Source organism: Mustela putorius, unplaced genomic scaffold, assembly GCF_011764305.1.
Source record: "Mustela putorius furo isolate JIRA1106 unplaced genomic scaffold, ASM1176430v1.1 tig00537227_pilon_pilon_pilon, whole genome shotgun sequence".
In the NCBI taxonomy this organism is placed as follows: Eukaryota; Metazoa; Chordata; class Mammalia; order Carnivora; family Mustelidae; genus Mustela; species Mustela putorius.
In genome coordinates, this window is record NW_025422368.1 from 38,660,799 (window position 1) to 38,686,731 (window position 25,933).

At 38.5% G+C, this 25,933-nt stretch overlaps 2 protein-coding genes across 6 annotated transcripts in view; one reads left to right on the forward strand and one right to left on the reverse strand.

Moving 5' to 3' along the window:
• The window catches only part of LOC106003281 (alpha-2-macroglobulin), a 41,437-nt gene extending 16,031 nt beyond the window's left edge, over positions 1-25,406 (forward strand). Inside the window, exons 15-36 of the mRNA XM_045073424.1 lie at positions 578-727; positions 3,140-3,307; positions 3,776-3,884; positions 5,279-5,399; positions 6,016-6,244; positions 6,984-7,098; positions 7,495-7,616; positions 7,978-8,029; positions 11,997-12,080; positions 12,358-12,534; positions 12,849-12,936; positions 14,387-14,543; positions 15,078-15,152; positions 15,538-15,718; positions 17,924-18,147; positions 20,054-20,272; positions 20,401-20,528; positions 21,673-21,763; positions 23,299-23,367; positions 24,343-24,445; positions 24,894-24,935; positions 25,269-25,406. Of these exons, the coding sequence (XP_044929359.1) occupies positions 578-727; positions 3,140-3,307; positions 3,776-3,884; positions 5,279-5,399; positions 6,016-6,244; positions 6,984-7,098; positions 7,495-7,616; positions 7,978-8,029; positions 11,997-12,080; positions 12,358-12,534; positions 12,849-12,936; positions 14,387-14,543; positions 15,078-15,152; positions 15,538-15,718; positions 17,924-18,147; positions 20,054-20,272; positions 20,401-20,528; positions 21,673-21,763; positions 23,299-23,367; positions 24,343-24,445; positions 24,894-24,935; positions 25,269-25,285 (2,721 nt within the window). The 3' untranslated portion in view covers positions 25,286-25,406. The remainder of the gene's footprint in view (positions 1-577; positions 728-3,139; positions 3,308-3,775; positions 3,885-5,278; positions 5,400-6,015; positions 6,245-6,983; positions 7,099-7,494; positions 7,617-7,977; positions 8,030-11,996; positions 12,081-12,357; positions 12,535-12,848; positions 12,937-14,386; positions 14,544-15,077; positions 15,153-15,537; positions 15,719-17,923; positions 18,148-20,053; positions 20,273-20,400; positions 20,529-21,672; positions 21,764-23,298; positions 23,368-24,342; positions 24,446-24,893; positions 24,936-25,268) is intronic.
• The window catches only part of KLRG1 (killer cell lectin like receptor G1), a 371,299-nt gene that overhangs the window by 246,634 nt on the left and 98,732 nt on the right, over positions 1-25,933 (reverse strand). The window contains exon 8 of one of the 5 annotated variants that reach the window (XM_045073429.1): positions 25,220-25,345. The exons of 3 other annotated variants lie outside the window; for them this stretch is intronic. In XM_045073429.1, coding sequence (XP_044929364.1) covers positions 25,289-25,345 — 57 coding nt within the window. In that variant the 3' untranslated portion in view covers positions 25,220-25,288. Of the gene's footprint in view, positions 1-25,219; positions 25,346-25,933 lie in introns of those variants that run through there. One more of the 5 variants, XR_006604710.1, reaches the window with a different exon arrangement.

The following is a 25,933-nucleotide window of genomic DNA, read 5'->3' on the forward strand; positions in this document are numbered from 1 at the left end:
TTAAAACCAAAAGTTGCTATTATTATCAATTATGTTCTGCATGTGAACACTGGGGCCAAAGGAATTAAATGAATTTTTCAGAGTTTCTAGGCTAGGTAATGGCAGAGTCACACAAAGAAGCCATGTCATTTGACTCTTGGTTCAAAATTCTCATGCATTGTCTCTTACTATATGATACAGTTCAGAATACCTTGTTCCTTTCTATGATGAAGTGTTGGAAAATATGTAAGCAAGTTTTTAAGGCTACTAAAGAGCCAAAAGAAAAATACAAGAGCATCTAGAACCATTTGCGTTCCACCCGCACTTGATAAACACCTTACCATGTGCCAAAGGTAAAAAATGACGTCTCAAATTTAACAATTTATAAGAATAATTAGATATCATTATAATGGCTCAACTGATTCTTGAGCATCAGAATGATGTGTAAGGGACAAAAAGCCCCAAGACTCACATGGTGCCAACCATCACCAAGTCAGAGTGAGCGTATATTGAACGTGAGGAACCCTCGGGAAATGCTTGTGAATGCACAGTTAAATCAGGACATTTGTTTTTTCGACTGTTCTTCCCAATTCCATAGGTGGACCTGAGCTTCCGTCCAGCACAAAGTCTTCCGGCTTCACATGCCCACCTGCGAGTTTCAGCTTCTCCTCAATCGCTGTGCGCCCTCCGTGCGGTGGACCAAAGTGTGCTGCTCATGAAGCCTGAAGCAGAGCTGTCCGCAGCCTCGGTGAGTTCCCAGCAATCTTGGGGGTCAGGAAAGGCCACACAAGGGGCTCAGAGCAAGGAGAAATGCCTACCTGAGTAAGATCAGATCTATTAAAATTTTATTTATCTAGGAGTTCATAGGTTTTATCTCCTTCATGGGCCCTTTTTTGATAAGAAATATATTACATTTGAATACATAGATATTTATTTACATAATTTTTATATATGCATACACAAACATGTATATGTATATGTTTTTGTATGTGTATACATATATTAATAAAATCATATACCATTCGAAGCTCCTGAAATCCTAGAGCTTAATCATACTAGTAACAGTCGTCTTCAAGTTAATTTGTTGAAATGTTTGAAAAAGCCTAACAAAAGTGGTGCACTGACTTCAACTAAAACTGATATGAAATATGAAATTTCTGTTTTTATTTCTTTTTTAAGATTTTATTATTTCTTTGACAGACAAGTAGGCAGAGACACAAGCAGAGACAGAGAGAGGAGGAAGCAGGCTCCCCACAGAGCAGAGAACCTGATGCAGGGCTCTATCCAAGGACCCTGGGATCGTGACCTGAGCCGAAGGCAGAGGCTTTAACCCACTGAGCCACCGAGGCGCCCCAAATTTCTGTTTTTATAAGAATTATATCAAACACTGTATGTCCCAAGATGAACACAATTTCTGAAGGAAGAAACACTGTCTCTGATGAAAAAAATTTGGAAAAATGAATTAATTTCATTTACCAATTGCATTGCTAAATGAAATCCTTTAAAATGTTGGGTGAATAGAAGAAATAGCACAGGGGTGTGGCCAGAGTAGAACAATGAAAAACAACACGAGCTAACAGTAACCTGCTTACATCTTCAGATTTTCTATGAGTTCAGTTGAAATAATCTCTTCCTTAAGGTACTTTTTTTCTCACTATCAAAATTTTACAAAGGGAAATTTATATTTTACTCTCTGAAAAAGAAAGTTATAAGAAAAGACATCTAGGGGCGCCTGGGTGGCTCAGTGGTTTGAGCCTCTGCCTACAGCTCAGGTCATGATCTCAAGGTCCTGGGATTGAGCCCCGCATCAGGCTCTCTGCTCAGTGAGAGCCTGCTTCCCTTCCTCTCTCTCTGCCTGCCTCTCTGCCCCTCTGTGATCTCTTATCAAATAAATAAATAAAATCTTTAAAAAAAAGAAAGAAAGAAAGAAAGAAAAGACATCTAACATTTTGGTCCTTCCAAATGGAATTTAATTGAAAATATTAGAATTCTTCTAAAGAAAGTATTAAGTACATTTCAATGGGAATAAGCGGATACATGGGAAAATAATGATGTTTTTATGTTTATATAACATAATTTTTTAGTTCTCGGTAGGGGTTCTAAATTATAACAATGTTGGCAGATAGATAAGGCAGAATGTCCTTCCTATTGGTTTGTTAATTTAAAAAGTAGAAACTTTTAGGTAGTTAATAGTAGACTTTGGTTAGAACACTAACTCACTAACCCAATCCTCCACAGCCTTGATAATATTTTACTAATGAAACACTTCGCTCTCAATAGCATAAGCCATCCATTCAACACATACTTATTTAGTGTCTGCTGTGTTCTAGGTGTGCCCACTACTTGCTGAAGTGTTGGGGATCTAGTAGTAACCTACTCAAAAGACAAAAAGCCATGCTCTCATGGAACTTATGTTTCCAAAGATGAGATAGATAGTAACACATAATACGCTTTAGAGAAAATAGCAGAGCAGGGAGGTGGGGAATAGTAAGACAGCTACCTCTGAGAGAGCATTTAATTCCATTACCCTATTTACTTGACCAAGCAGTTTTAAACTCCTCTGAATATAACACAGTGCACTATCAGCATTTTTACATCTGTCTTCCCCTTCCCTTTCAAATGAATTTGAAAACATCGTTTCCAGTATTTTATGTACTGTGTGAAGATTTGGAGCATTTTGTTCCCATGAATAATACCTAAGAAAATACTATCCTGCCCTACATATAGGACATACACTTATTCATGTGCCAGTTTAGAACATAAGTTCATTAACTTTGTTACACACTAGGTCAGTTGTGAACCAGAAGGAGAGACAAAGCCATCATTTCGTTCTATCAACCTGAAGTTTTATACTATACTGTTTCAAATACAGCAGACATCAATTTATCTCAATAAAATTTTATTCTAATCCAGTATGGAGTCTAGTGTTTGCCTCTGAACTGTGTAACAAATTATTGTGGTCTTTGAGTACTCAGATGGGAATGTTTAGGTTTTTTTTTTTTTTCTCTTAAAACTCTTAAAAACAGCTTTGAAATCATATCTGTAAATAACTGAAGTGACAGTGGTGCTCAAAGACTGGTGGTGATTATTGTTTTCTCTTTGCATTTAAGAAGAATAAGCCACAAATAAGTTTGTCCTTTTGTCCTTTGCATTTGTACAGGTTTATAACCTGCTACCTGTGAAGGACCTCACCGGTTTCCCTGGGAGCTTGAATCAACAAAAGGAAGATGATAGAGATTGTATCGATCACCAAAATGTCTATATCAACGGGGTCATGTATTCCCCGGTAACAAATACAAATGAAAAAGATATGTATAGCTTCCTACAGGTAAATTCCTTATACACTAGATGATCCGTTCTAAAGATTTACAAAATATTATATGTGAAAAAAGTACTTATTGTAATGCCTTCATGTCATAATTGAAGGTAATGGGACACAGAGAGGTGACCTCTCCAAGGTCACTAATAGGTGCAGATCTGCTAATAGCAACAGAGCCAGGGCTAGAATTTTTTGGACTAGTAATCAAGTGTTTTTTTTTTAATTTTTTTAATTCAGTTTTCCTAAAAATCATTGCCTGGTGCTATTTATAAAGGATCATATATATAAAATATTACTGTTAAAAGAATTTTAACAACAGAATAAAATTACCTCCATATGTATACCAATATCCCTTCTAAAGATATGAACATTGAAAGTTTAGTATTAAGTTAATTGAATTATTTGTGAAATGCAATGAAATATATGCCTGTATATATTTTAGAATACGTGCTGATTAAGTGATAATCTCCTTTACAGGATATGGGCTTAAAAGTGTTCACCAACACAAAGATTCACAAACCCAAAGTATGTGCACAGCCTGAAAACATAGTAGCACACTCAACTCAAAGACTATTGGCTTCTCCAGGTAAAAAAAATAATAAAAGTTAATACATTGAGTCAAATAAAAGAATATTTTAAAAGATAAAATGTGATAAAATTAACAAAAAAGTCCTTGTGATTCAGATACATTAAGGTTCTCACTCAAGATCACAGAGCAATACAAACTCCAAATTTCTGATTGTGTCAAGCCCCTGCATGCTGGAGAGAATATGAGGCAGACTAAGATGTTTTCTGAGAGGTACAGTAACATCGTGTGTCGACTATACTTCCATTTTTAAAAAGAGAGAGAGAGAAAGGCAGATAAGCAAAATAAAAGAAAGGGTTAATTCTGACTGAGCAATCAAGAAAGTCATTCATAAAAGAATGACTCCCTCTAGTAAATGGAGATGTGGGAATGGGCAAGGTTGAGAAGGAAAGATAATTTCCAGAGAATAAGTATAAACTTATCTGTTGTGAAACAGAAATATTCACAAGTTGGGACTACATTCTCACCAGTTAGATAAGGAAGCCCTTTAATTACCAGAATTAGCACCCAGTATTCATGTTGAAGTCACATTCATTTGTCAATGAAATGGATTACTTTACTGGTGAATCAGATGATACTTTACATTTATTTCTAGACTGATATCATCAAATCATGGTGGAATATAGGTTGAGTACATCTAGAGAATGTGTCAAAAATCAAGGAAAGCGTTTGGTGAAAATTAACTGGTTATATGGAATTTAAGTAAATATTATTATATTTTTTTATTATTTATAAATAAAAGTCTACCATCCTTTACAGTAGAATTTATAGTAAACTTACATATGTACAAGGTATATATATATATGGGGAGGGTGTGGGGGGCTGTGATATACAAATTTTTTTCAGAGAACTGATTGTTGAATATTTACCAGTACACTATTAACAGAAGGTAAATAGATGAGAAAATCTGACTGACTTTCTGGCACATGTGGAAATAAAGAATTTTTTTAATCCTTGATCCCCCACTCCTATAAACTTTCTCAGAGCCATTGTCTTCATGTTTGGGTATGATGTTTCTTTGATCCCACAGAGGAACACACCAAATGGGAACTAGTCCTGTCCTCCTCCCAACACACTTCCTATCACTTGCCTCTTGAGACAGAGCACAATGACCACATAGGACTCTTTTTCTACTCCATAGACCATCCTAAGCTCCTTCTTAGGGCTCTGCCCTCTGCTTGCGATTCTTTTCTTCCAGCTCACTTAGAACTGACCTAAGACTTCAGGATTCAGCAAAAATACCACCTCCTCAAAGAAGCTTTCCCTTATCACCCAAGCATCCTCTCCTGGTTCTTGTCTGTTCCATCACCCTATTTATTTCTTTTGTAGCATGTATTATAATCTCTTTATCTGTCGTATTTATTATTTCTGTCTCCCCCCCTCACCCACCATAGTCGTATCTGGATTGCAAAGAGGCAATGAATTTATGGAGATGGCCCTTGTTTCCAAGGCTCCCCCAGAGACTGTGCGAAAGTACTTCCCTGAGACGTGGATCTGGGACTTGGTGGTGTTAGAGTAAGTAACTTTCTTTATATATAAAAGGCAATGATATAGACTTCTCACAAGTTCCCATTTTTAGCCAATTTTTCAATATCCAAGTATCTCTTAGACACATTGCATCAGAGCTAAGAAATTTTGCACACAGTTAGTTCTAAGACTTCCAGAAAATAGGAATAAGGAGTAAATATGATCAGGCCCTGCAGAGACTAACACCTATAAGAGATTCTCCAGTGGCCAACAATCATGAGTTAAAAACAGAATCAGTCAGGCCAACTACACACCATTGTAGTAGAACTAAAACTTTAAAAACCCTGCCCTCATTAGAACAGTATTTTAAAGAGTAAAATTTAAGAGCAATCTCAAAATACATATTTGTTTCATAAGAATAGTGTCTATACTAGAAAATGCTATAATTCTGTGTCTATAGGAAATTCTGATAAAGACTAGAATTGAAAACAGATTTGGAAGTAAAGGACTTCTTAAATTTTCCCACTTTGATGATACTCTCTTTTATTGACATTTCTACTGGGTGCATAAGTCATGACAATAGAATTATTTATAGGGATTCTCTTGCTAGAAAGGATTTCCTTAACTGCTCACTTTCAGTTCTTCACATTGCCATCCTCCCCAGCTCATCAGGAGTGGCCGAAGTGGGAGTAACTGTCCCTGATACCATCACGGACTGGAAGGCAGGGGCCTTCTGCCTGTCCAATGACACTGGACTTGGTCTCTCTCTTCCTGCCTCCTTCCGAGCCTTCCAGCCCTTCTTTGTGGAGCTCACAATGCCCTACTCTGTGATCCGCGGAGAGGCCTTCACACTCAAGGCCACTGTCTTCAACTACCTTCCCAAATGCATGGTGGTAAAGACCTCTCTTTTCTAAATTGAACACAATGTATGGCAGTCAAGTAAATTAAAAATCCTATTCTTTGAAATACTGACAAACTCCTATGTATAACGGGCTCTTACCCGAGGAGGAATACTCTCAGAGATACTCAGATGTGATAGAAGCTATGGTTGCTGAGATTTCCATATACTCGCAACTTCAAACAAGCCTCGGACCCTTGCCCCAACCCCATAAGATTAGGAAGTTTGCACACTATGAAGATTCCTGACATAGTGAACAAAAATCAGTAGGCTTCATTCTCATGTCCTAGATCCAAGTTTTTGACTTGTACATTCCATATATTTAACTTTTATATATCATCATAAAGCTTAATTAGATTAAACCTTACTTTGAAAGTTACTTATGAGCATCTTACCTCTGCTGAGCCCATAACAGTTTATAAATCTTGAACACTCTTGCTGGGAGAGCTGAGGGAATGTTCAAGATCCCAGGCCAAAGAAGTAGAAGTTCCACAGGCAGAGGCGTTCTACTTTTCCTGACCTCTTGTGTCACCCCACAAAAGAGCAGATTATTTGTATTAAAATACAAAGATTTCAATGTCAGATCCACTGTTAGGTAGTCAGTTTATATTTAGATCAGTTTCAATATTAGACAACTTAATATCTAAGCAGTCCCCCAATATGCTTTGTTTCAAACCGTTCTACCTTTGGTTCCCTTCTCCCTCTAATCTGTCTCTTTGTCTCTGTGGTTTCAGGTTAGTGTGCACCTACACCTGAACTCTGCATTCCTAGTCCAGGAGAAGGAACAGGCACCTCACTGCATCTGTAGCCGGCAAACCATGTCCTGGGCAATAAGGCCAAAGGTGTTAGGTGAGTAATAGTCTCCTAGAGGCAATTCTCTACTCAAGAATTGTATATATCAGTTGGATCCTTACATCTAGTGCTACTTCCCTCAGGCAAAGACCATGCCCCTCACACACACACACATCACCCCTGTTGCCACTGCCTTGTAGATACTTTTTCCTTTGTCTTTTATTCTAGGATGTCTAGAAGACTATCCCCTCCCTTCGCTTGCCTCCATCTATCTCTGCCTTGGATTCTCAGGGTCACTAGCCTCTAGTTGATGCTGCTTCCATTCCTGCTCCTGTGTTTTCATAAAACACACACAAAAAAAAAGCTTATAAGGATTGAGCACTCATAAATCTTGAGGTTTGGAGGCATGGCAAAAGAAGGAGATGGTACTCATCAGTATTGCCCCTTTTTTAGGAAATGTGAATTTCACCGTGAGTGCAGAGGCACTGGCATCTCAAGAGATATGTGGGAATGATGTGGCGGTGGTCCCTGAATATGGCAAGAAGGACACCATTATTAAGTCCTTGCTGGTTGAAGTAAGTAAGCCTACCCATTCGATAGGTCACCATGAGCCAATAAAAATAATTGTGCGTTGAAGGTTCCAAGTTTTAGGTAAGAAGGGCTAAATAATACATAAGCACAGAATATTTCACAATAGTCTCTCCTCTCTCTATCTCTCAGTCTCTATCTTTCTTTCTCTCTTGATACTTACATAATTTTTCCTCATTTTCTACTCTATCAACCTATCTCCTTCATATTGCTTATACTTATCGATTCTTTATGTAATACATTTGGAAGTCAGCTCCAATTCTTCTCTTCCTGATCAGGAAATTGGTGGTTCCACTATCAACATAATTGTCCATTCTCACCTCTACCTTTCTTTCTTTCCACCTATAGCCTGAAGGACTAGAGAAGGAAGCAACATTTAATTCCCTGCTCTGCCTATCAGGTAAGAGTCATTCATCATAATTAAAATAGCATTGACTAAAGTTTCTATAATATTTAAAGTTCAGAGAATCCTCTATCTTATTCCTACACCTCCTTATGAGCTAAGACCCAAAGAACCATTGACCCATTTGATAAATGAGGGAAGCAGTTCTTAGAGAAACCACATAATTTGATCAGGAGACTATTCCTAGCCCATGCTTTCCAAATTTTTATCTGTTATAGCACCTGTACAAACACTCAAATGCCCTTCCATGTATGACGTGGTTACATAGAAAGTGAGTAGAATCAAATGAATATTGCCAAAAGGAATGTTTCCTTGATTATTTAGTTACATACCATATGGGTAGCCAAATTCAAGCCACCTCAATATTGAGTTTTGCATAGGCAAGAGCATTTGATAATGGGACCATGCTGTGTCCTAAAGAAAGAATAGTCTCAGCCTATACCATTATTGTCATATCAATATTTGTTTGATGCCAATCTTGTACCTAATGTTCTATCAGTCTTTGGAGAAGATACTAAAGAAACTCACAGCAGAAGATATATTTATTTTGGTGGAAAGTGTTCTAGTCCAAACAAAAACACAGAATGTTGATACACTAAGAAAGTTAATCAGCACAATATGTTCTCACCTCAAACAATGTCAAATCAATATCATATATCTTTTTTTTTGCCTTTCTCTTTGGTTTATATAATATTCAGTTTATATAATATTTATATATATATTTCTCTTCTGTTTGTATAATGAACAGTTCTGTTTATTATGCTTATTATACTCTCAAGACTACAAATATATAAAATATGTTCTAAAAACATAATTGCCTGGTTGTTTAGCCTTATTTCTACATTTAAGTAAATTTGCCACCACATCCTTTTATCTTGGTACGACTTCCATCACTGAGCTCTTTTTATTTATTTCTTGTGTATCTAGGGATAATCATCAAGTAGTTTTATTAAAATTAACTTAATTGCCCATGTAATATAAAAATACATTCTCCTTTACAAGATTAAACAAAACTTCAGGAGCGCCTGGGTGGCTCAGTGGGTTAAGCCTCTGCCTTCGGCTCAGGTCATGATCTCAGCATCCTGGGATCCAGCCCCACATCGGGCTCTCTGCTCAGCAGGGAGCCTACTTCCCCCTCTCTCTGCCTGCCTCTCTGCCTACTTGTGATCTCTCTCTCTCTGTCAAATAAATAAATAAAATCTTTCAAAAAAAAACTTCATATTAACGGGAAACTTTGTCAATACTTTAATGATCATCCATGTATGTTTAGAAATAATATGCACATGAATTTGTTTATATATATGTGATTTTTATAAATGGTATATGTTCCATTCTATAACTAACATTTTATAACTTTTTACTGAGCAACCTGTTCTAGAAATCTAGCCATATTAAATTATAGAACTAGGTAATCTTTTTTAGTCCCTTTAATTCCGTACTATCAATATATCATGGTTCTGATTGTTTTTTAGCTATTGCTCAATTTTTTTAACTATTTGCCAGAATGAATGAATGAATGAATGAATGCCTCCTTATAAACACATGAAAATATATTTAAGGTAGATACCAAAATGTGAAATTCCTAAGAGGGAACATATATATTCTTAAATTTTAATAGAACTTAAAAACCTTTCCTTTATTACCGAAATGTGTTACTATTCCCACCAGTTTATATTGTCCTGCACAATCACCATCATCTTTAACCATCAGAGTTTTCAGTTTTCCTGAAAAATAGTGTTGTTTCAATCTTAATTTCTATACTCACAAGTGAATATGAGCTTATTTTTACATATTCATGAATGACTTCATACCCTTTGACCATTCAGGTTCTAGTGATTTGTCTTTTTTTCTGCTTCATCTGTATTACATTGATTCTTCATTGAATAAGTTGCAAATTTTTTTTGCTTGGCAATTTGTCTTTTACCTTTGTTTATGGCATCTGTTTTCTTATTTTTTTGAATGAATGAATTTATTTAACATATAAATAATACATACATAAGTATGTATTACATTTCTATCTCTTACTACATTTAATGTGAGATCACACTTAATGTGAGATCTATCTTATTAACAAGTTTTTTTTAATAAATATTTTTCTTTATTTATTTGACAGATAGAGATCACAAGTAGGCAGAGAGGCAGGCAGAGAGAGAGAGGGAAGTGGGCTCTCTGCCCAATGTAGGGCTAGATCCCAGGACCCTGAGATTACAACCTGAGCCAAAGGCAGAGGCTTAACCCACAGAGCCACCCAGGTGCCCCTTATTAACAAGTTTTTAAGTGTACAGTATATTGTTAATAGTAGGCACTGTTCTAGAATGTATGTTGGTACAACCACTCTGGAAAACAAGATGGAAGCGCCTCAAAAAATTAAAAATGAGCTACCCTATGACCCAGCAATTGCACTACTGGGTATTTACCCCAAAGATATAAATTGCATGATCCAAAGGGGAATATGCCCCCCAATGTTTAGAGCAGCAGTGTCCACAATAGCCAAACTATGGAACGAGCCCAGATGTCCATCGACAGATGAATGGATAAAAAAAGATGTGGTGTATATATTTATGTATAATGAAATATTACTTGGCCATTAAAAAAATTAAATCTCACCATTTGCGACAATGCGGATGGAACTAAAAGGTAGTATGCTAAGCAAAATGAATCAGTCAGAGAAAAGTAATTATCATGTGATCTCACTGATATGTAGAATTTAAGAAACAAAAGAGAGGATCATAGAGGAAGGGAGGGAAAAATAAAATAAGACAAAATGGGATAGGGAGACAAACCATGAGAGACTTAACTAGAGGAAACAGGGGTGCCTGGGTGGTTTAGTGAGTTAAGCGTCTACCTTCAGCTCAAGTCATGGTCCCAGGTCCTGAAATCAAACCCCACATCGCAGTCCCTGCTCAGTGGGGAGTCTGCTTCTCTCTCTCCCTTTGCCCCCTCCCCTGCTTGTGCTGTCTTAAAATCTTGAAGAAAAAAAAAACTGCAGGAAGCCCACTTAGGGTTCCTGGAAGGGAGGGGGATGGGAGGATGGGAGAATTGGGTGATGGGCATTAAGGAGGGCACGTGGTAGAATGAGCCCTGGGTGTTATATAAATATGACTGATGAAACTGAGCTCTGCTTCTGAAACTAACAATGCACTATATGTTAATCAATTGAATTTAAATTAAATAGTAGGCACTGTTCTCTACAACATAATCCTCTTGCATAACTGAAATTTTGTACCTTTTTTTTTTAATTTTGTACTCTTTGACAAAAGTTTCAATATTAATTTCATGAGGAAGGGAGGCAGCATGAAAATAAATACTAAATTTTCTTTCATTATCCTGAAATTTACCAGTACTAAAACGGCGGGAAATTTACCAGTACTAAAACGGCGGTACATATATGCCTGTCACCAGCAATTATTTTATTTTCAGTGAGTCAAACATTGTTCATCTTCAACCCCCACACACACTCTCACATCTTCCACAAAAATACTATCTTCATATCTGGTGAAATTTGATGGCAGTAAGGACAGAGAATTATTATAAAATTCAGGAACTTTCAGAGATTTTTTTCTTTGTTTGTGTATACATTAGGGTTTTTTTCATTACACTGTTGAATAAAGAAGTTAGAGATGAACACTAAAGAGATCATCTTGTGATAACCATCTCATGCTAGCCACAGGATGACCACAACAGAGTCACAACATCATGGACACTTCTCAATCTGTAGCCTTCTTTTGGAATGTACTCTACATATGGGGGAAAAAAAGGGATGAGGAAGGAGAATTTCTGGAAATCTCAGTTTCCCATTCGTACACATTTAAGATAAATACACACACACACACACACACATAAAACAAGCATATTAAAAGAGTGACAACTTTTCAGAAGTTTAAGTGTAAGGCACAGTTCTGGCTTCTGGGTTTGGAGCTCTTCAAGACATACATGGCAGAAGTAATTTCCATTATTTCTCTAGGTGCTGAGGTATCTGAACAATTATCTTTGAAGTTGCCAGAGAATGTAGTAGAAGACTCTGCTCGAGCCTTCACCTTCGTATTGGGTAAGCTCCAGCCCTAGTGAGTTATTCTGCTCTATTGATAGTTTTTCCTTTTTCCTTTTCCATAAATACTCGAAATCACAATTGTAATATTAACTTGGTTTTTCCCTCTTTCTTTGGGCTTTTGTATTGTTCCCAATCATACTTCTGTCCCTGGACAGCTCACCCTTCCTAAAAATATTTATTTTTTAATCTTCCTAAAATTATTCATTTCCTCTTAATGATTCACATAGATTATAATCTATAAGCTTTATCACATCCCATCTCTCTCACTCTCTAGGAGACATACTGGGCTCTGCCATGAAAAACATACAAAATCTCCTCCGAATGCCCTATGGCTGCGGAGAACAGAATATGGTCCTCTTCGCTCCCAACATCCATGTTCTGGATTATCTAAATAAAACACAACAGCTGACTCCAGAAGTCATGTCCAAAGCCATTGGCTACCTCAATACTGGTGAGTGATTAAATGAGTGAAGACTTCACAGTGTCATTTTAACAATAGATTGGATTTCCTAATAGGCTTGAGTTACTTATCAAGTCTATGATATGTTAGCGAATCATAGTATCATAGTTACTATGATAGGAAGGACAGTTAATTTTAAGATTATCCAGGGTCCAGCCTCTAATAAATGTTTAAAATGCAGAACCTTGTAACATAGGACAGCACAATTTAAGAAATATCACAAAGAGAAACCAAAGCATTTTAGTAATTTCTCTGGCCGCAACATACACAGTCTGTCATATTGTTTCATTAACCTTCCGTTTCAGGTTACCAGAGGCAGCTGAATTACAGGCACCGTGATGGCTCCTATAGCACCTTTGGGGAGAAATATGGCAGGAATGAGGGCAACACCTGGTAAGTGATTGACAGTTCTTTGAGGTCCTATTTTTTTACCAGCTCTTTACATATATTATCACAATTACATTCACAGTAACCTTATCAGATATGTATTATTAAACCTCTAGAGCATGAGCATAGGGAGAAGGAGAAGCAGGCTTTCTGCTGAGCAGGGAGCCCTAGTTGGTTATACTTGACAAATATAGCAGGGTAACAAGCGGAAAAGCTGACATTCAACTATATGTTAGATTTGTCCCCCAAATTCATCCAGTTAGTAATAATCAAGGTATTCTTTCTAAAACAGCTAGTTTTTTAAGAGGAAGAGCACACGAGCAGGGGGAGGGACAGAGGGAGAGAATCTTAAGCAGCCTCTGTACTCAGCACAGACTCCGACGTGGGGCTCGATCTCATGATTCTGAAATCCTGACTTGAGCCAAAAATCAAGTCAGACAATTAATTTCAGGTGGTTAACTGACTGAGCCACCCCGACACCCAGAAACAGCTATTTTTTAAATGGTTACTTTTTTTCTAGAATAGCTCCCATAGCCATGAGTTTTTTAATATATGGCCAATGACCATATCCTCTAACTTCTAGATAAACCATGTTCACTTCAGCTTTTAATGTTTTTAGATCACAGTCATCTTGACTGTGAATAAATTCACTCATAGGAAGAAAGAAAAGAGGAGAACCCAGTGACAAGCAACATTATTTTAAAATCCCTAAAGCATGGAATTGAGCCACTGGGTGGCTCAGTCAGATAAGCACCTGACTCTTAATCTCTTAATCTCAGCTCAGGTCTTGATCTCAGGGTCACAAATTCAAGCCCTGTGCTGGGCAATAAGGTGGGTGTACAGCCTACTTAAAAATAAATGGATAAATAAAATCCCAAAGGCAGACCAAAGCAGTTTGAAGTTACTCAATCTTTTTTTTTAATTCTTTTTTTTATTTAATCTTGTAAGTAAGGAGATTCTGCCATCTACAGAAGGAAATCTCAAAAGAGAAGAAAGCCTTACTCAAATAAGTTAAAACAAGTAACATCAGAAGTTCTTATGGGGTGGCTCAGTGGGTTAAAGCCTCTGCCTTTAGCTCAGGTCACGATCTCAGGGTCCTGGGATCAAGCCCCGCATCAGGCTCTCTGCTCAACAGGGAGACTGCTTCCCCCTCTCTCTCTGCCTGCCTCTCTGCCTACTTGAGATCTGTCAAATAAATAAATAAAACTTTAAAAAAAAGAAGAAGAAGAAGAAGAAGTTCTTAGACTCTCTGTAGCAATGAGAAAATGAGTCAGCAAGGAAATACTAGATGTAGCCAACAAATCAAGCAGTCTAAAGGCTATGTGAGTTCTAAATACACAGAAAAAGTTGTCAGGTGACTCACATCAATGTAAGCAGTGTCATAGGAAGCTTTTTCTGTGCCACAGTTATAAAACTATTGTAACAACATAAATATCATCTCCTCTGCCCTGCTCAGGCTCACCGCCTTTGTAATGAAGACTTTTGCCCAGGCTCAAAACTACGTCTTTATCGAGAAATCACACATCACCCAAGCCCTCATCTGGCTCTCCCAAAAGCAGAAGGACAATGGTTGTTTCAGGAGTTCCGGGTCTCTGCTCAACAATGCCATTAAGGTGAGGTGTTCTCACATTCGTTTTGTTTTTGTTTTTGTTTTTGTTTTTTCTAATAAGATTTTATTTATTTATTTGGGAGAGAGAGAGCGAGGGAGCACAAGCAGGGGGAGCAGCATAGGAAGAAGGAGAAACAGGCTTTCTTCTGAGCAGGGAGTCCGATGTGAGACTCCATCCCAGGACCCTGAGATCATGACCTGAGTCGAAGGCAGACACTTAACAGATTGAGCCACTAATTCCAAGGCGCCCTTGGAATTAGTTTTGATTTGTCCATTTATGATGTCCACAAGGATGAGAGAAGGTAATAATATAGGAATATTTTAGCAAAGGTAACTAACTAACTAAAAAATAAATAAATGAAACCTGGATAGTACCAAGAAAGAGGGGATGGGACTTAGCTTGATTGTGGTAACTGGCCCCATGGGGAGGAATCTGAATCGGGATAAATTCCAGGACACAGCAGAAGGCAAAGAGCTGGTGAAGAGCGTGCTCAGAAGTTAAATTACTCTGATCTCTCCCTCTGACTCTCACTTACAGGGTGGAGTGGAAGACGAAGTGACCCTCTCTGCCTACATCACCATTGCCCTTCTGGAGATTCCTCTCCCTGCCACTGTAGGTACCACCCCCTCCCCTGCATAGTTCTAGATGCAGTGACATCACTGCCCTGCTGTCAGAACCAGCCCTCTGCTCAAAGTCCAGTGTCCGCTCTCCTTTTATGCCTGGGATAGTGCTTCCCAGATCAGCAGAAAATTTGGACAATCCACTAAGAAAGATTGACACCATCCCAGAGATGCTATTTCTCCCGTATGAACCTCCAACTGCTGCCATATACACACCCAAAATGAATTCTAAAAATATGGCCTGTGTTCCTGACTTATGAATGTCATGATAACACGAAGATACTTTTCTCTCCATCCACAAGAAAGAGAAGAGATGAACACATGCCTTTGGAAATTGACCTGTGCTTCCTTGGTTCCCTCCTTGTTCCCCACCCCAGCACCCCGTTGTCCGCAATGCCCTGTTCTGCCTGGAGTCAGCCTGGAAGTCAGCAAAGGAAGGACCCCATGGAAAGCATGTCTACACCAAGGCACTGTTGGCCTACGCTTTCGCCCTGGCAGGTAACCAGGAGAAGAGGAGAGACGTACTCAGCTCCCTTCATCAGGAAGCCGTGAAGGAAGGTGAGCGCACATCTGCGGTCCTCTCCCCGCCCCCATTCTCTGTGTCAAGAACCGTACAGCAGAACCCCCACACCTACATCCTGTGACCCCTTTCCCCTGGCTTCACTATATCATTATATTACTATATTATTTATATCACTGTAAAATCTGGGTTCTCTTAAGCAAGTCACACATCAAAAGATAAGAGGCAGTGTAGTGTAGTAGTGAGACACCCAGCCTCTAGAGACTAGCTCCAAAGCGTCTTCTCCTACGAGGCCTTGGACAACTCACTCACCATGTCTGTGTTTCAGTTCCTGCAATGATAAAATGCGGATAATAGTCTTTACCTCATAGGGTTCTGTCAATATTAAATGAATGAATACAAGCAAAGCACTTAGTAAATAATATGGTACAAGTAAGTGCTGTGACAGGATTACCTATCGTGATTTTAATAGTCATTCTTTTTTTTTAAGTTTTTACTTACTATTTGACAGACAGAGATCACAAGTAGGCAGAGAGGCAGGCAGAGAGAGAGGAGGAAGCAGGCCCCCTGCTGAGCAGAGAGCCGCGGGGCTTGATCCCAGGACCATGTGATCATGACCTGAGCTGAAGGCAGAGGCTTTAACCCACTGAGCCACCCAGGTGCCCCTTTAATAGCCATTCTTAAGATACACCCAGTCCTTTCCTGGTGCATCATACCTTCTTAAACATAAGAAAAGAGTGAAGGAAGTCACCTCACAAATAAATTATGGTATTTTATGCTCATATCAAAAGTCTGATAATGTTCACACGATATTTCTATGTGTGCGGTGGTCTATATGAGGGGTCAAAGAAATAGAAAGTAAGTATTTTATCCAGTAAAACATATTTTACCTTTCACCCTTGACAGTGCCATTAATTGCTTATCCTTAAACTGTATTGGGAATATTTCAGATATGTAAACCACTTTATACTTTCCTCCCAGTTTAAGAAACACGAAATGACCAGTGCAGGAAAAATTCCCTGTGTACCAATCCCACCCCAAAAGGTAGCCATTATCCTGAATTTGTCCTTATAATTTCCCTGGGTTTCTTTATTTTTCCTACATACCTATTTCTAAACAATATTTGGAATTTTTATGTGTTCCTCATCTTTACATAAAGGTATCACACTTTTGAGTATTTCTGCATCTTGTTTTCTTGCCTGTTTGTCTGCCTTTTGTTTTTGACATTGAACCTTGGGGGAAGAGGAGGCCCCATATGAGTGCCTGTGGCTCTAATGCATTATTTTCACTGCCACATAATATCTCACGATATATACATAGGTCATGATTTATAGTAAGGAGTCTCTCCCTCATGGACGTTTTCTTGTTTCTTATTTGTGGCTATTACAAACCACGCTGCAATGAACACTCACAAACATGCCTCCTTGTACCTGTGTGAGTTTCTCTGAGCTACACTTCCAAGAAATGAATTGCTGATTAGCAAGCTTAGCACATCTTCCTCTTTGCTGGATATTCCCAAATTGCTCTCCAAAGAGCAGTTTCCTTCCCAAGGCAGCGTAAATCAGTTCCTCTTATTTTCCATCTTCATTAGCCTTTGGTATTTTAAGGATTATGTACTTTTTCTGGCCTAAGGAGTATGAACTCTATTATCTCATAACATCTGTGATCCTCACAAGAAACTTCTATAGAAAAATTTGTAGAGCGGCACCTGGGTGTCTCAGTGGGTTAAACCTCTGCCTTCGGCTCAGGTCATGATCTCAGGGTCCTGGGATCGAGCCCCGCATCGGGCTCTCTGCTCAGTGGGGAGCCTGCTTCCTCCTCTCTCTCTGCCTGCCTCTGGCTACCTGTGACCTCTCTCTGTCAAATAAATAACTTTTTTTTAAAGAATTTTTAAAAAAATTTAAAAAAGAAAAATTTATAGAAAATTGAACAAAGCCTAGATAAGGTCTGATTAACATCAAAAAGAGGAAATCCCCACAGCTGGTGAGGGATCTTGCTCTGCTCTTTCTCCCCGACAACCCAACCACGGCAACTTTATGGAAACTGACGGCTGTGGGCTTCTGACTCCAGCAACATGTCTGCCTTCACCTAACTGAAACAAACCAAGTTCAGATTTACACAGAAGGAAAAGCGTCTAGATACGGTTAAGAGTGTACTCCTCACTTCAGCTCTGCCTTAGGCATTTTCACTTCACTTAAATAAGAATAGGTAGTCACTCATAAATCTCTTCTTCTCATTTCCAGAGGGTTCTGTCCATTGGGAGCGACCTCAGAAACCCAGGGAACCAGTGGGGCATTTTTACAAACCTCCGGCTCCCTCAGCTGAGGTGGAGATGACATCCTATGTGCTCCTGGCTTACCTCACAGCCCAGCCTGCCCCGACCTCAGAGGAGCTGACTTCTGCCTCGCACATCGTGAAGTGGATCACAAAGCAACAGAATTCCCACGGGGGCTTCTCCTCCACCCAGGTCTGTGTTTCCCAGAACCTTTCACTTCACCTTTAGGTAACAAAAGTTTTGGGATGGGCACCTGAGTGGCTCAGTAGGTTAAAGCCTTTGCCTTCAGCTCAGGTCATGATACCAGGGTCCTGGGATCGAGTCCCACATCAGACTCTCTGCTCAGGAGGGAGCCTGCTTCCCTTACTCTCTTTCTGCCTGCCGCTCTGCCTGCTAGTGATCTCTGTCAAATAAATAAATAAAATATTTTTTAAAAAAAAGTTTTGGGGACGCCTGGGTGGCTCAGTTGGTTAAGCTGCTGCTTTCGGCTTGGGTCATGATCCCAGTGTCCTTGCCTGGTGGGAAGCCTGCTTCTCTCTCCGCCTCTGCCTGCCACTCTGCCTGCTTGTGTGTGCTCTCTCTCTCTCTCTCTCTCTCTGACAAATAAATAAATAAATAAAATCTTAAAAAAAAAATTGAACAAGCTATAAAGACACTCAAGAAGAAAAACTAAAGTTGAGAATAACTTGAATGAGGTAAATATTACAATATTCAGGAATAGTGAGAAATAAGGAAAAATGAAATTCAAAGAGGGCTAAAAAGAAAATGTCTGCAATCCTGGGACCCCATCCTTGTTACCATCATGGACTTCTCCTCCCGATAAAAACTCTACCTCCCTAAAGAAATGGGACCTGGTATGCAATGGCCACAGCAGAATGAATTTTTAAAAAAACAACAGCAACCAAAAAAAACCAAAAAACAAAAAACCTACCTTCTGGAATCTTCTGGAAGTTCTAAGAGTGCCTTTCAAAAGTACCTTTCAAACTGTTCTCAGGAATGCTGCTCAAAACCCAATAACCTCTCCTTGCAAATCTCTCCATTTGTAGGTCCCCTTTAACTGGCTTATTTTAAAGTGGATATATTTTATACTTCTACTATTCACCTCTTACTATACAACCATCTGTTCACCAGGAGCATGAAGAATTTTTTTTACTGGGCCAACATCCTAAGCCTAACTCTATAATCTTATATTTGAAAAATTCATCAATATGTACACAGCAGGTCATTTCATCTTCAGAGAATTTAGCCCCTACAGGCTAAACCTAAAAGAGAAAGAGAAAGTGACAAAATGGCATCCCATCTTTTTTCCATTGTAATTTATCTCTTAATTTTCCAAATGAATGGAAAAAACTGAATACTTTTATTACAAGCCATTCTTTCTTAGTAATCTATTATTTAATGGTGAGTGCTGTGAAATGTGTAAGCTTGATGATTCACAGACCTGTACCCCTGGGGCCAATAATACTTTATATGTTAATAAAAATAATTTCTTTTAAAACCTGGAAAAAATAGAAATCTGTTCTTTAAAGACTCATTCAGGTTCAGGTTCAGTGCTGATGACAATGGAGAATATGACATGTGGGGATGGGAGGAATCCAGACTTCCAATAAAAAAGGGAGAGCCAAAAGTAATTATAATTAAGCATGACCCTCATCGTGGCTGCAAAGGACCTTGGGCTTCCTCAGAGCACTGACCTCACTGCAGAGCAGAGTTTCATCTGGGCTGAGAGCCAGATTGAATTTTGGCTGAGTGGTGGCGGGTATGACCACAGTTACCAAGTACGACCTCTTAGGCAAACAACTAATGCCAATAACTGATTCCAATTCATGTATATTTTCCACATTCCATATCCCACAAGTATTTATAGATAGAAAAAGATTCATTTTCTGAGAAATAAAATGCTCTCCTAAAGCAGATATGCGACTGTTATGGTTCTATCTAAGGATTAGAATCAATCTTGAAATTAGAGCTCCAGTATTTAAGTAGTGAGGGGAGCCGGAGAGAGGGAATCAAGGCCCCCGTAGTGGCGGCTGACGTGGGCCTTTGGGCTTCAGAAGGTTACCAAGCCTACGCAGGTTCTCTCACTCCTGTCTTCCAGGACACAGTGGTGGCTCTCCAGGCCTTGTCCAGATACGGAGCAGCCACCTTCACCAGGACTGGGAAGCCCACACAGGTGACCATCCAACATTCGGGAACACTTGTCACCAAATTCCAAGTGGACGACGACAACCGCCTGTTACTACAGCAGACCTCACTGCCAAAGGTGCCTGAGGAATATACCATGACAGTGACAGGAGAAGGTTGTGTCTACCTCCAGGTAAGACTCTTGGTCCACATTAGCCATTAATCTCTGACTCGGCAGAGGAAAAGGCAAGTCAGAGAAAGAGTTGAGGAAATTGGGAGGACAAGAGAGAAACACAGATTTTTGTCTTTGATATTCCACAGACATCCCTGAGATACAATATTCTGCCAGAAAAGGCAGAGTTCCCATTTGCTTTGGAGGTACAGACTCTGCCCCAAAGTTGTGATGGACCCAAAGCCCACACCAGCTTCCAGATCTCCCTGAATGTCAGGTAAGACCTCTGCCTGAATCATCTAATTCTGGTTAGAACAACCAGTCCTCTTACTGGAGTTCGTCATTAAGCTGAGCAGCATGTCCATAAATATCTGCACTACGTTTATTGAAAAAGCAGTGTGTCCTCGGGTTCATACAGAATTTCTCTGTGGTGGGGTATATATTCATGGTATGTCCTGGAAGATCTATGCTTGTCGAACCTCATTATTTAAAGGTTAATTCCCCTCAATAATAGCTAAAAAAGGAGAACATTCATCCTTGCCTCTGACCTGAATTCCTGATTTAATATGAATGTCATTGATTCATTCTCGGATTTCATACTATTACAGAATATAAAATGTATATTCTATGTATATGTGTACATGTATGTACATGTACATGTAATATAGAATATTGTAATAGAATGTAAATACTGACCATTTCAGCAGGATGCACCATAAAATGATAAGATCAGTCGACCAATAAGCCAATCTCATTTTATAGCTCTGTGTTCTAACATGTTCAGTCTTATATTTATGGACTTTATATTTTGTAAGCTTTATGCAGTTCTAATAAGGCTGTAATGGTAGACCTTTTGATATTTGATATCATCCTTGCTCTATCCAGGGCAGATATGGAGAATTCTTGAAAAGCATGAATAGAAGGAAGTAGTGACTCTCTAGTTAGAATTCCTGCTGGCAATAAATAAATCTCAGATTATATACAAAATAAACAATTTGGGGGAAAAATAGATAAATATGCCGCAGTATTCAGATGGCTCCAGGGCTAACAAAAAATGTATCTGTCTACAAGAATATTCTAACCTGGGTGGGGATACTATTCAGGAAAAAAAGTTAAAGTATATGTCACAAATAACTGGCCGAAATTAGAGGTCTCAGACCCAGCTCTGCATCACATGCTTTCTCAAACTGAGCCGCCTCAAGTCCACACACGTGAAGTCCTGACTCATCAGGTCTACGGTACAGCCTGGTCTTTGTGGCTTCAACACATTCCCTGGAGATTGTAATGCTTCCGCTTGGGGAGGACATTTAGGAAGACTTCCCATGTACCTTTGAGGGCAGTGAGGGCTTGCTCTGGGCATAGAAAAGGAGAATATTTAGTAACACAGAAAACCTTAACTCCTTTCTTCCCTGAATCTTCAGTTACACCGGGAGTCGTCCTGCCTCCAACATGGTGATTATTGACGCAAAGATGGTGTCCGGCTTCATTCCCCTGAAACCAACAGTGAAAATGGTAGGTCTAACGTATGTCCAGGAGGCTCTATTTTATTTAATGTTTTAGGTGTCTCTGGACTAAGAAAATATTAATATCTTTTCAGTAACTTCTATCAAACACAAATACTTTCTCCAAAGTCAGAAATATAATATAACATATATATATATATATATATATATATATATATATATATATATAACATAACATAAAACATGCTTGCATACAGGTTTTTTGGTTTTTTAATGTGTGTGGTTTTTTCCCTCATTAAACTTTGTTTTAGGGGGTCTCAAAATTCTGACAGATTTTTTTTTTTTAAGATTTTATTTATTTATTTGACAGACAGAGATCGCAAGCAGGCAGAGAGAGAGAGGAGGAGGCAGGCTCCCCCTGGAGCGGAGAGGCTGATATGGGGCTCGATCCCAGGACCCTGGGATTATGATCTGAGCTGAAAGCAGAGGCTTTAACCCACTGGGCCACCCAGGCACCCCACTGACAGATATTTTAGTCAAGTTGATCCCACTAGAAAGTACTTGTTTTTAAAACTAATAAGTTAAAATTCACACACACACACGCACATATACACAAATGAATGATCCACAAAACATTCTCTCTTCCCTCCAAGGTTTTCTGGGACATTTTTATCATTTTATCATTAACCAGTCTTCCTTTTAGACTTAAATGGCCAATTGAGACACATAGTACTGTGATCATTCTTCTACAGCTAGTTAGGACTGGGGTGGCAGGCATTAGGGATAATATTCATTGAGCCTCCTGAGCTTTCCAGGCAGACGTGGTGACCTTGCCAACTCCAGCAGGCTTCCTGTCCACTGCTTTGATGACACCCACAGAGACTGTCTGTTTCATGTTACAAACAGCTCTTTTCCAAGAGCCACATCTACTAGAAGAAGAATGTCAACAAGCTCCTGCTTTCATGGAGCTTAGACACTTAAGATAAAGCTTGGGGCGCCTGGCTGGCTCAGTTAGAAGAGCATGAAACTCTGGATCCTCAGGGTCATGAGCTTGAGCCGCATATTGGGTGTAGAGGGCTACTTAAATAAATAATAAATAAAACTTTTAAAAAAAGAAGAAGATAAAGCTTATGCACCAGTGGAAAAAATACAAAAATGACCAATAAACAAAAATGACCAATAAATATTAACTCTAATTATTACAGAAGTTCAAAGAAAAATGAGATTGAGATTGCTGTAAGAGCAAGCAAAAAAAAAAGTTTTAAGAAAAACCCTCCTTCATGAAGGAACAGAATGTACATCGAACATCGAAATACAGAAAATTCCCAAGTTTAGGATACTTGTTCCACTTTTCTTCAGATACATCAACTTTCCACATAGGTCATGTGTCCTACTAATATCAAACCCTGCATCCCAATTATCTCTCATTTTTTTATGTAAAAACATCATCATCTTCACTTACAAAAATCCCGTGAAGAAACTTTACCCTCAGGCTTAATTTGGTAATAAAAATTCTTTGTTTCTCTGGTTTTCCCAGAGACTTCATATGTTTATTAACATTTGTGATGTATTAATTTTCTTCAGCTTGAAAGATCTAACCATGTGAGCCGAACAGAAGTCAGCAACAACCATGTTTTGATTTATCTGGATAAGGTGAGAGCCCTGCCTATCTAATTGCAAAAAATATAGGTAATATACAGGTAATAATCTCTTGAAGGGAGATACACTAATCCTATCCTAAGGAAAGTGAATGAAGGCATTTTGGAGACATCACCTCCATGGCAAAAGTTTGAGCATTCTAATATTAATTCCAGTAAATACTCTCCTCTTCTTTATTTGCAATTCATGTAAGACTATGGGAAAAACTGACTATTATAATATAGGAATATGAATACTTCTTGGACCTCATAAACAAAAATTCTCTGCACAATGTGTTTATGTCCATAACCTATTTTTGAAGATATCAAGTAATGTAAGAAAGAAACCCAATGGTTTCTTCCTTTTATTATTACATCAACATCAAAATAATTGATGTTATATATTACATATATCATACCTCAGATATATCAGTTATATAATTCACAGCTCAATTATTATATTAACAGTATAAAAGAGGGAAATACTGACCACTTCAGCAAGGATACACCATAAAACGATAAGATCAGTCAACCAATAAGCCAATCTCATTTTCTAGTTCTGTGTTCTAACATAATTTATTCATCTTATACTTACGGACATTATATCTTACAAGTTTTGTGAAATTTTAATAGGGCTGTAATGACAGATTTTTTATATGACTTGTTAAGCCAATACAGTATTTCTACAAGATAGAGAAGTAAAACTATACCAAATCTCTGGATATGGAAAAACGAATGTCGCCATTCACCCAACAAAATCATGTATCATTCACGCTTTACAAAGAGCCCATGGACCAGTATTGATCAGAGTATATGAATTGCTTGGGTTATTTAAGCAAAATTTAGGGATATTTTCATTCACGCTGGGAGCTTTCTGTGCCACTTAAGGACACTGTTAGTCAATAAAAAGTTTTTCTCTCCAAAAGTAGATGACTAATTAAACTCATTCAAAGAAGAAAAAGAAAGCTTATAATTCCCTTTTGCTTTCTAGGTGACAAATCAGACACTCAGCATGTCCTTCACAGTTCTACAAGATGTCCCAGTAATAGAGCTGAAGCCAGCCATAGTGAAAGTCTATGATTACTATGAGACAGGTGAGTGTGAACAACTTTGACTTAGAAACTAAATTTCTGGTCACAAAAATTTAGATTTGAGAAATGTGTGGGGGCAACTTATTACACTGTTCTTTAATTTTGTCCCCATCAAATCTGACTCTTCTCTGTCTTCTATACATATTATAGAAGCTATCTATCATACAAATACATCAACTACGAACACAGACCACCTGTAGGATATTTAGTTTCCTTTTCTTCAGATAAATCAACTGCAAAACAATGTGAGATCATAGAACATTTCAGCATGACCCTGAGGAAAGAAATATACTGTATTTGAAGAGTTAACATATAAAACAGCAAGCAATGTATGAAATGGATGATGCTGATGTTTCTGATACAATTCTTCCCATAATAAAATATTTTTAACTGACCTGTATTCCATAAATCTTTCGCTCTCACTTCACCTAATGGTTTTGTTTTCATTCAGATGAGTTTGCAATTGCTGAGTATGATGCTCCTTGCAGCAAAGGTAAGTAATACACTTTCCTTCCAAATGCAATCAGAACCCCTTGGCTTGTCTCTTAAATCCCTTCATAAAATTCTGGCTAACTATTTTTCATAGACATCACTCACAGTGCAACTTATTATAGAAAAATGCATTTATTGGGAAAGGGCCACTGATAGTCAAACTTCACATAGTTCATAGGATTATTTGTTGGATACATTTAAGTAATAAATCTCACTTCCCACTATACCAATCAGGCCTCCTTAGACAGTATGCTACCCAGATTTGAGGGATGGAAGAGTCACTACTCAGGAAGCCCGAGTCCATCTTGATTCTCTCTTCTTTCCACTATCACAGATCAAGGAAATGCCTGAAGATCACCAACAACAAGGAAAACCGCTTTGCTGGGGTCCCTGTTCCATGGACTGAGGTCTCTGTAGAAGAAAAGAATTTTTGTGATCTATGAAGATTTGAAATAAACCTTTTTTTCTGGTCGATCTTTATCACTGTTTCCTCATTCATTCAATAAACATTTATTACGTTTCCATATAATTCCCGGTAGATTCCTGGGGTTAAAAATTCACAGCAATCAAGGGTTGAGGGACTTCAGAAAATGAGAACTATTACAGCAATGTTGGTCTGAGCAGCCTTCATTAGGGGTTGCAGAGAAAGTATTGGATTATGCCCTAGGACAGTGTGAAGGGTGTTTAGCTACAGGAATACCCTAAGAAAAAGTCAGCATGCATTTTAGGACTAGAAAAGAATTTCCACATTAAAGGGAAATAATGAAATACTGTTGGATAAGTTACATTGAGAGACATCATCATTAGTTGGAACTTTACCTGAACAGGGGTTACATCTCCTCAGAACCAAATCTGCCATTGACTGATACAAGTGATTTGTCAGTTAACTGTGGGTCTCAGGTTCAATAAAGGAAGACAGATGGAAAATGCTGAAAGGGTGACACGTTAGAAGCAGCTCTCTTAGAAGCGCCTGAGTGGCTCGGAGAGTTGAGTGCGGGA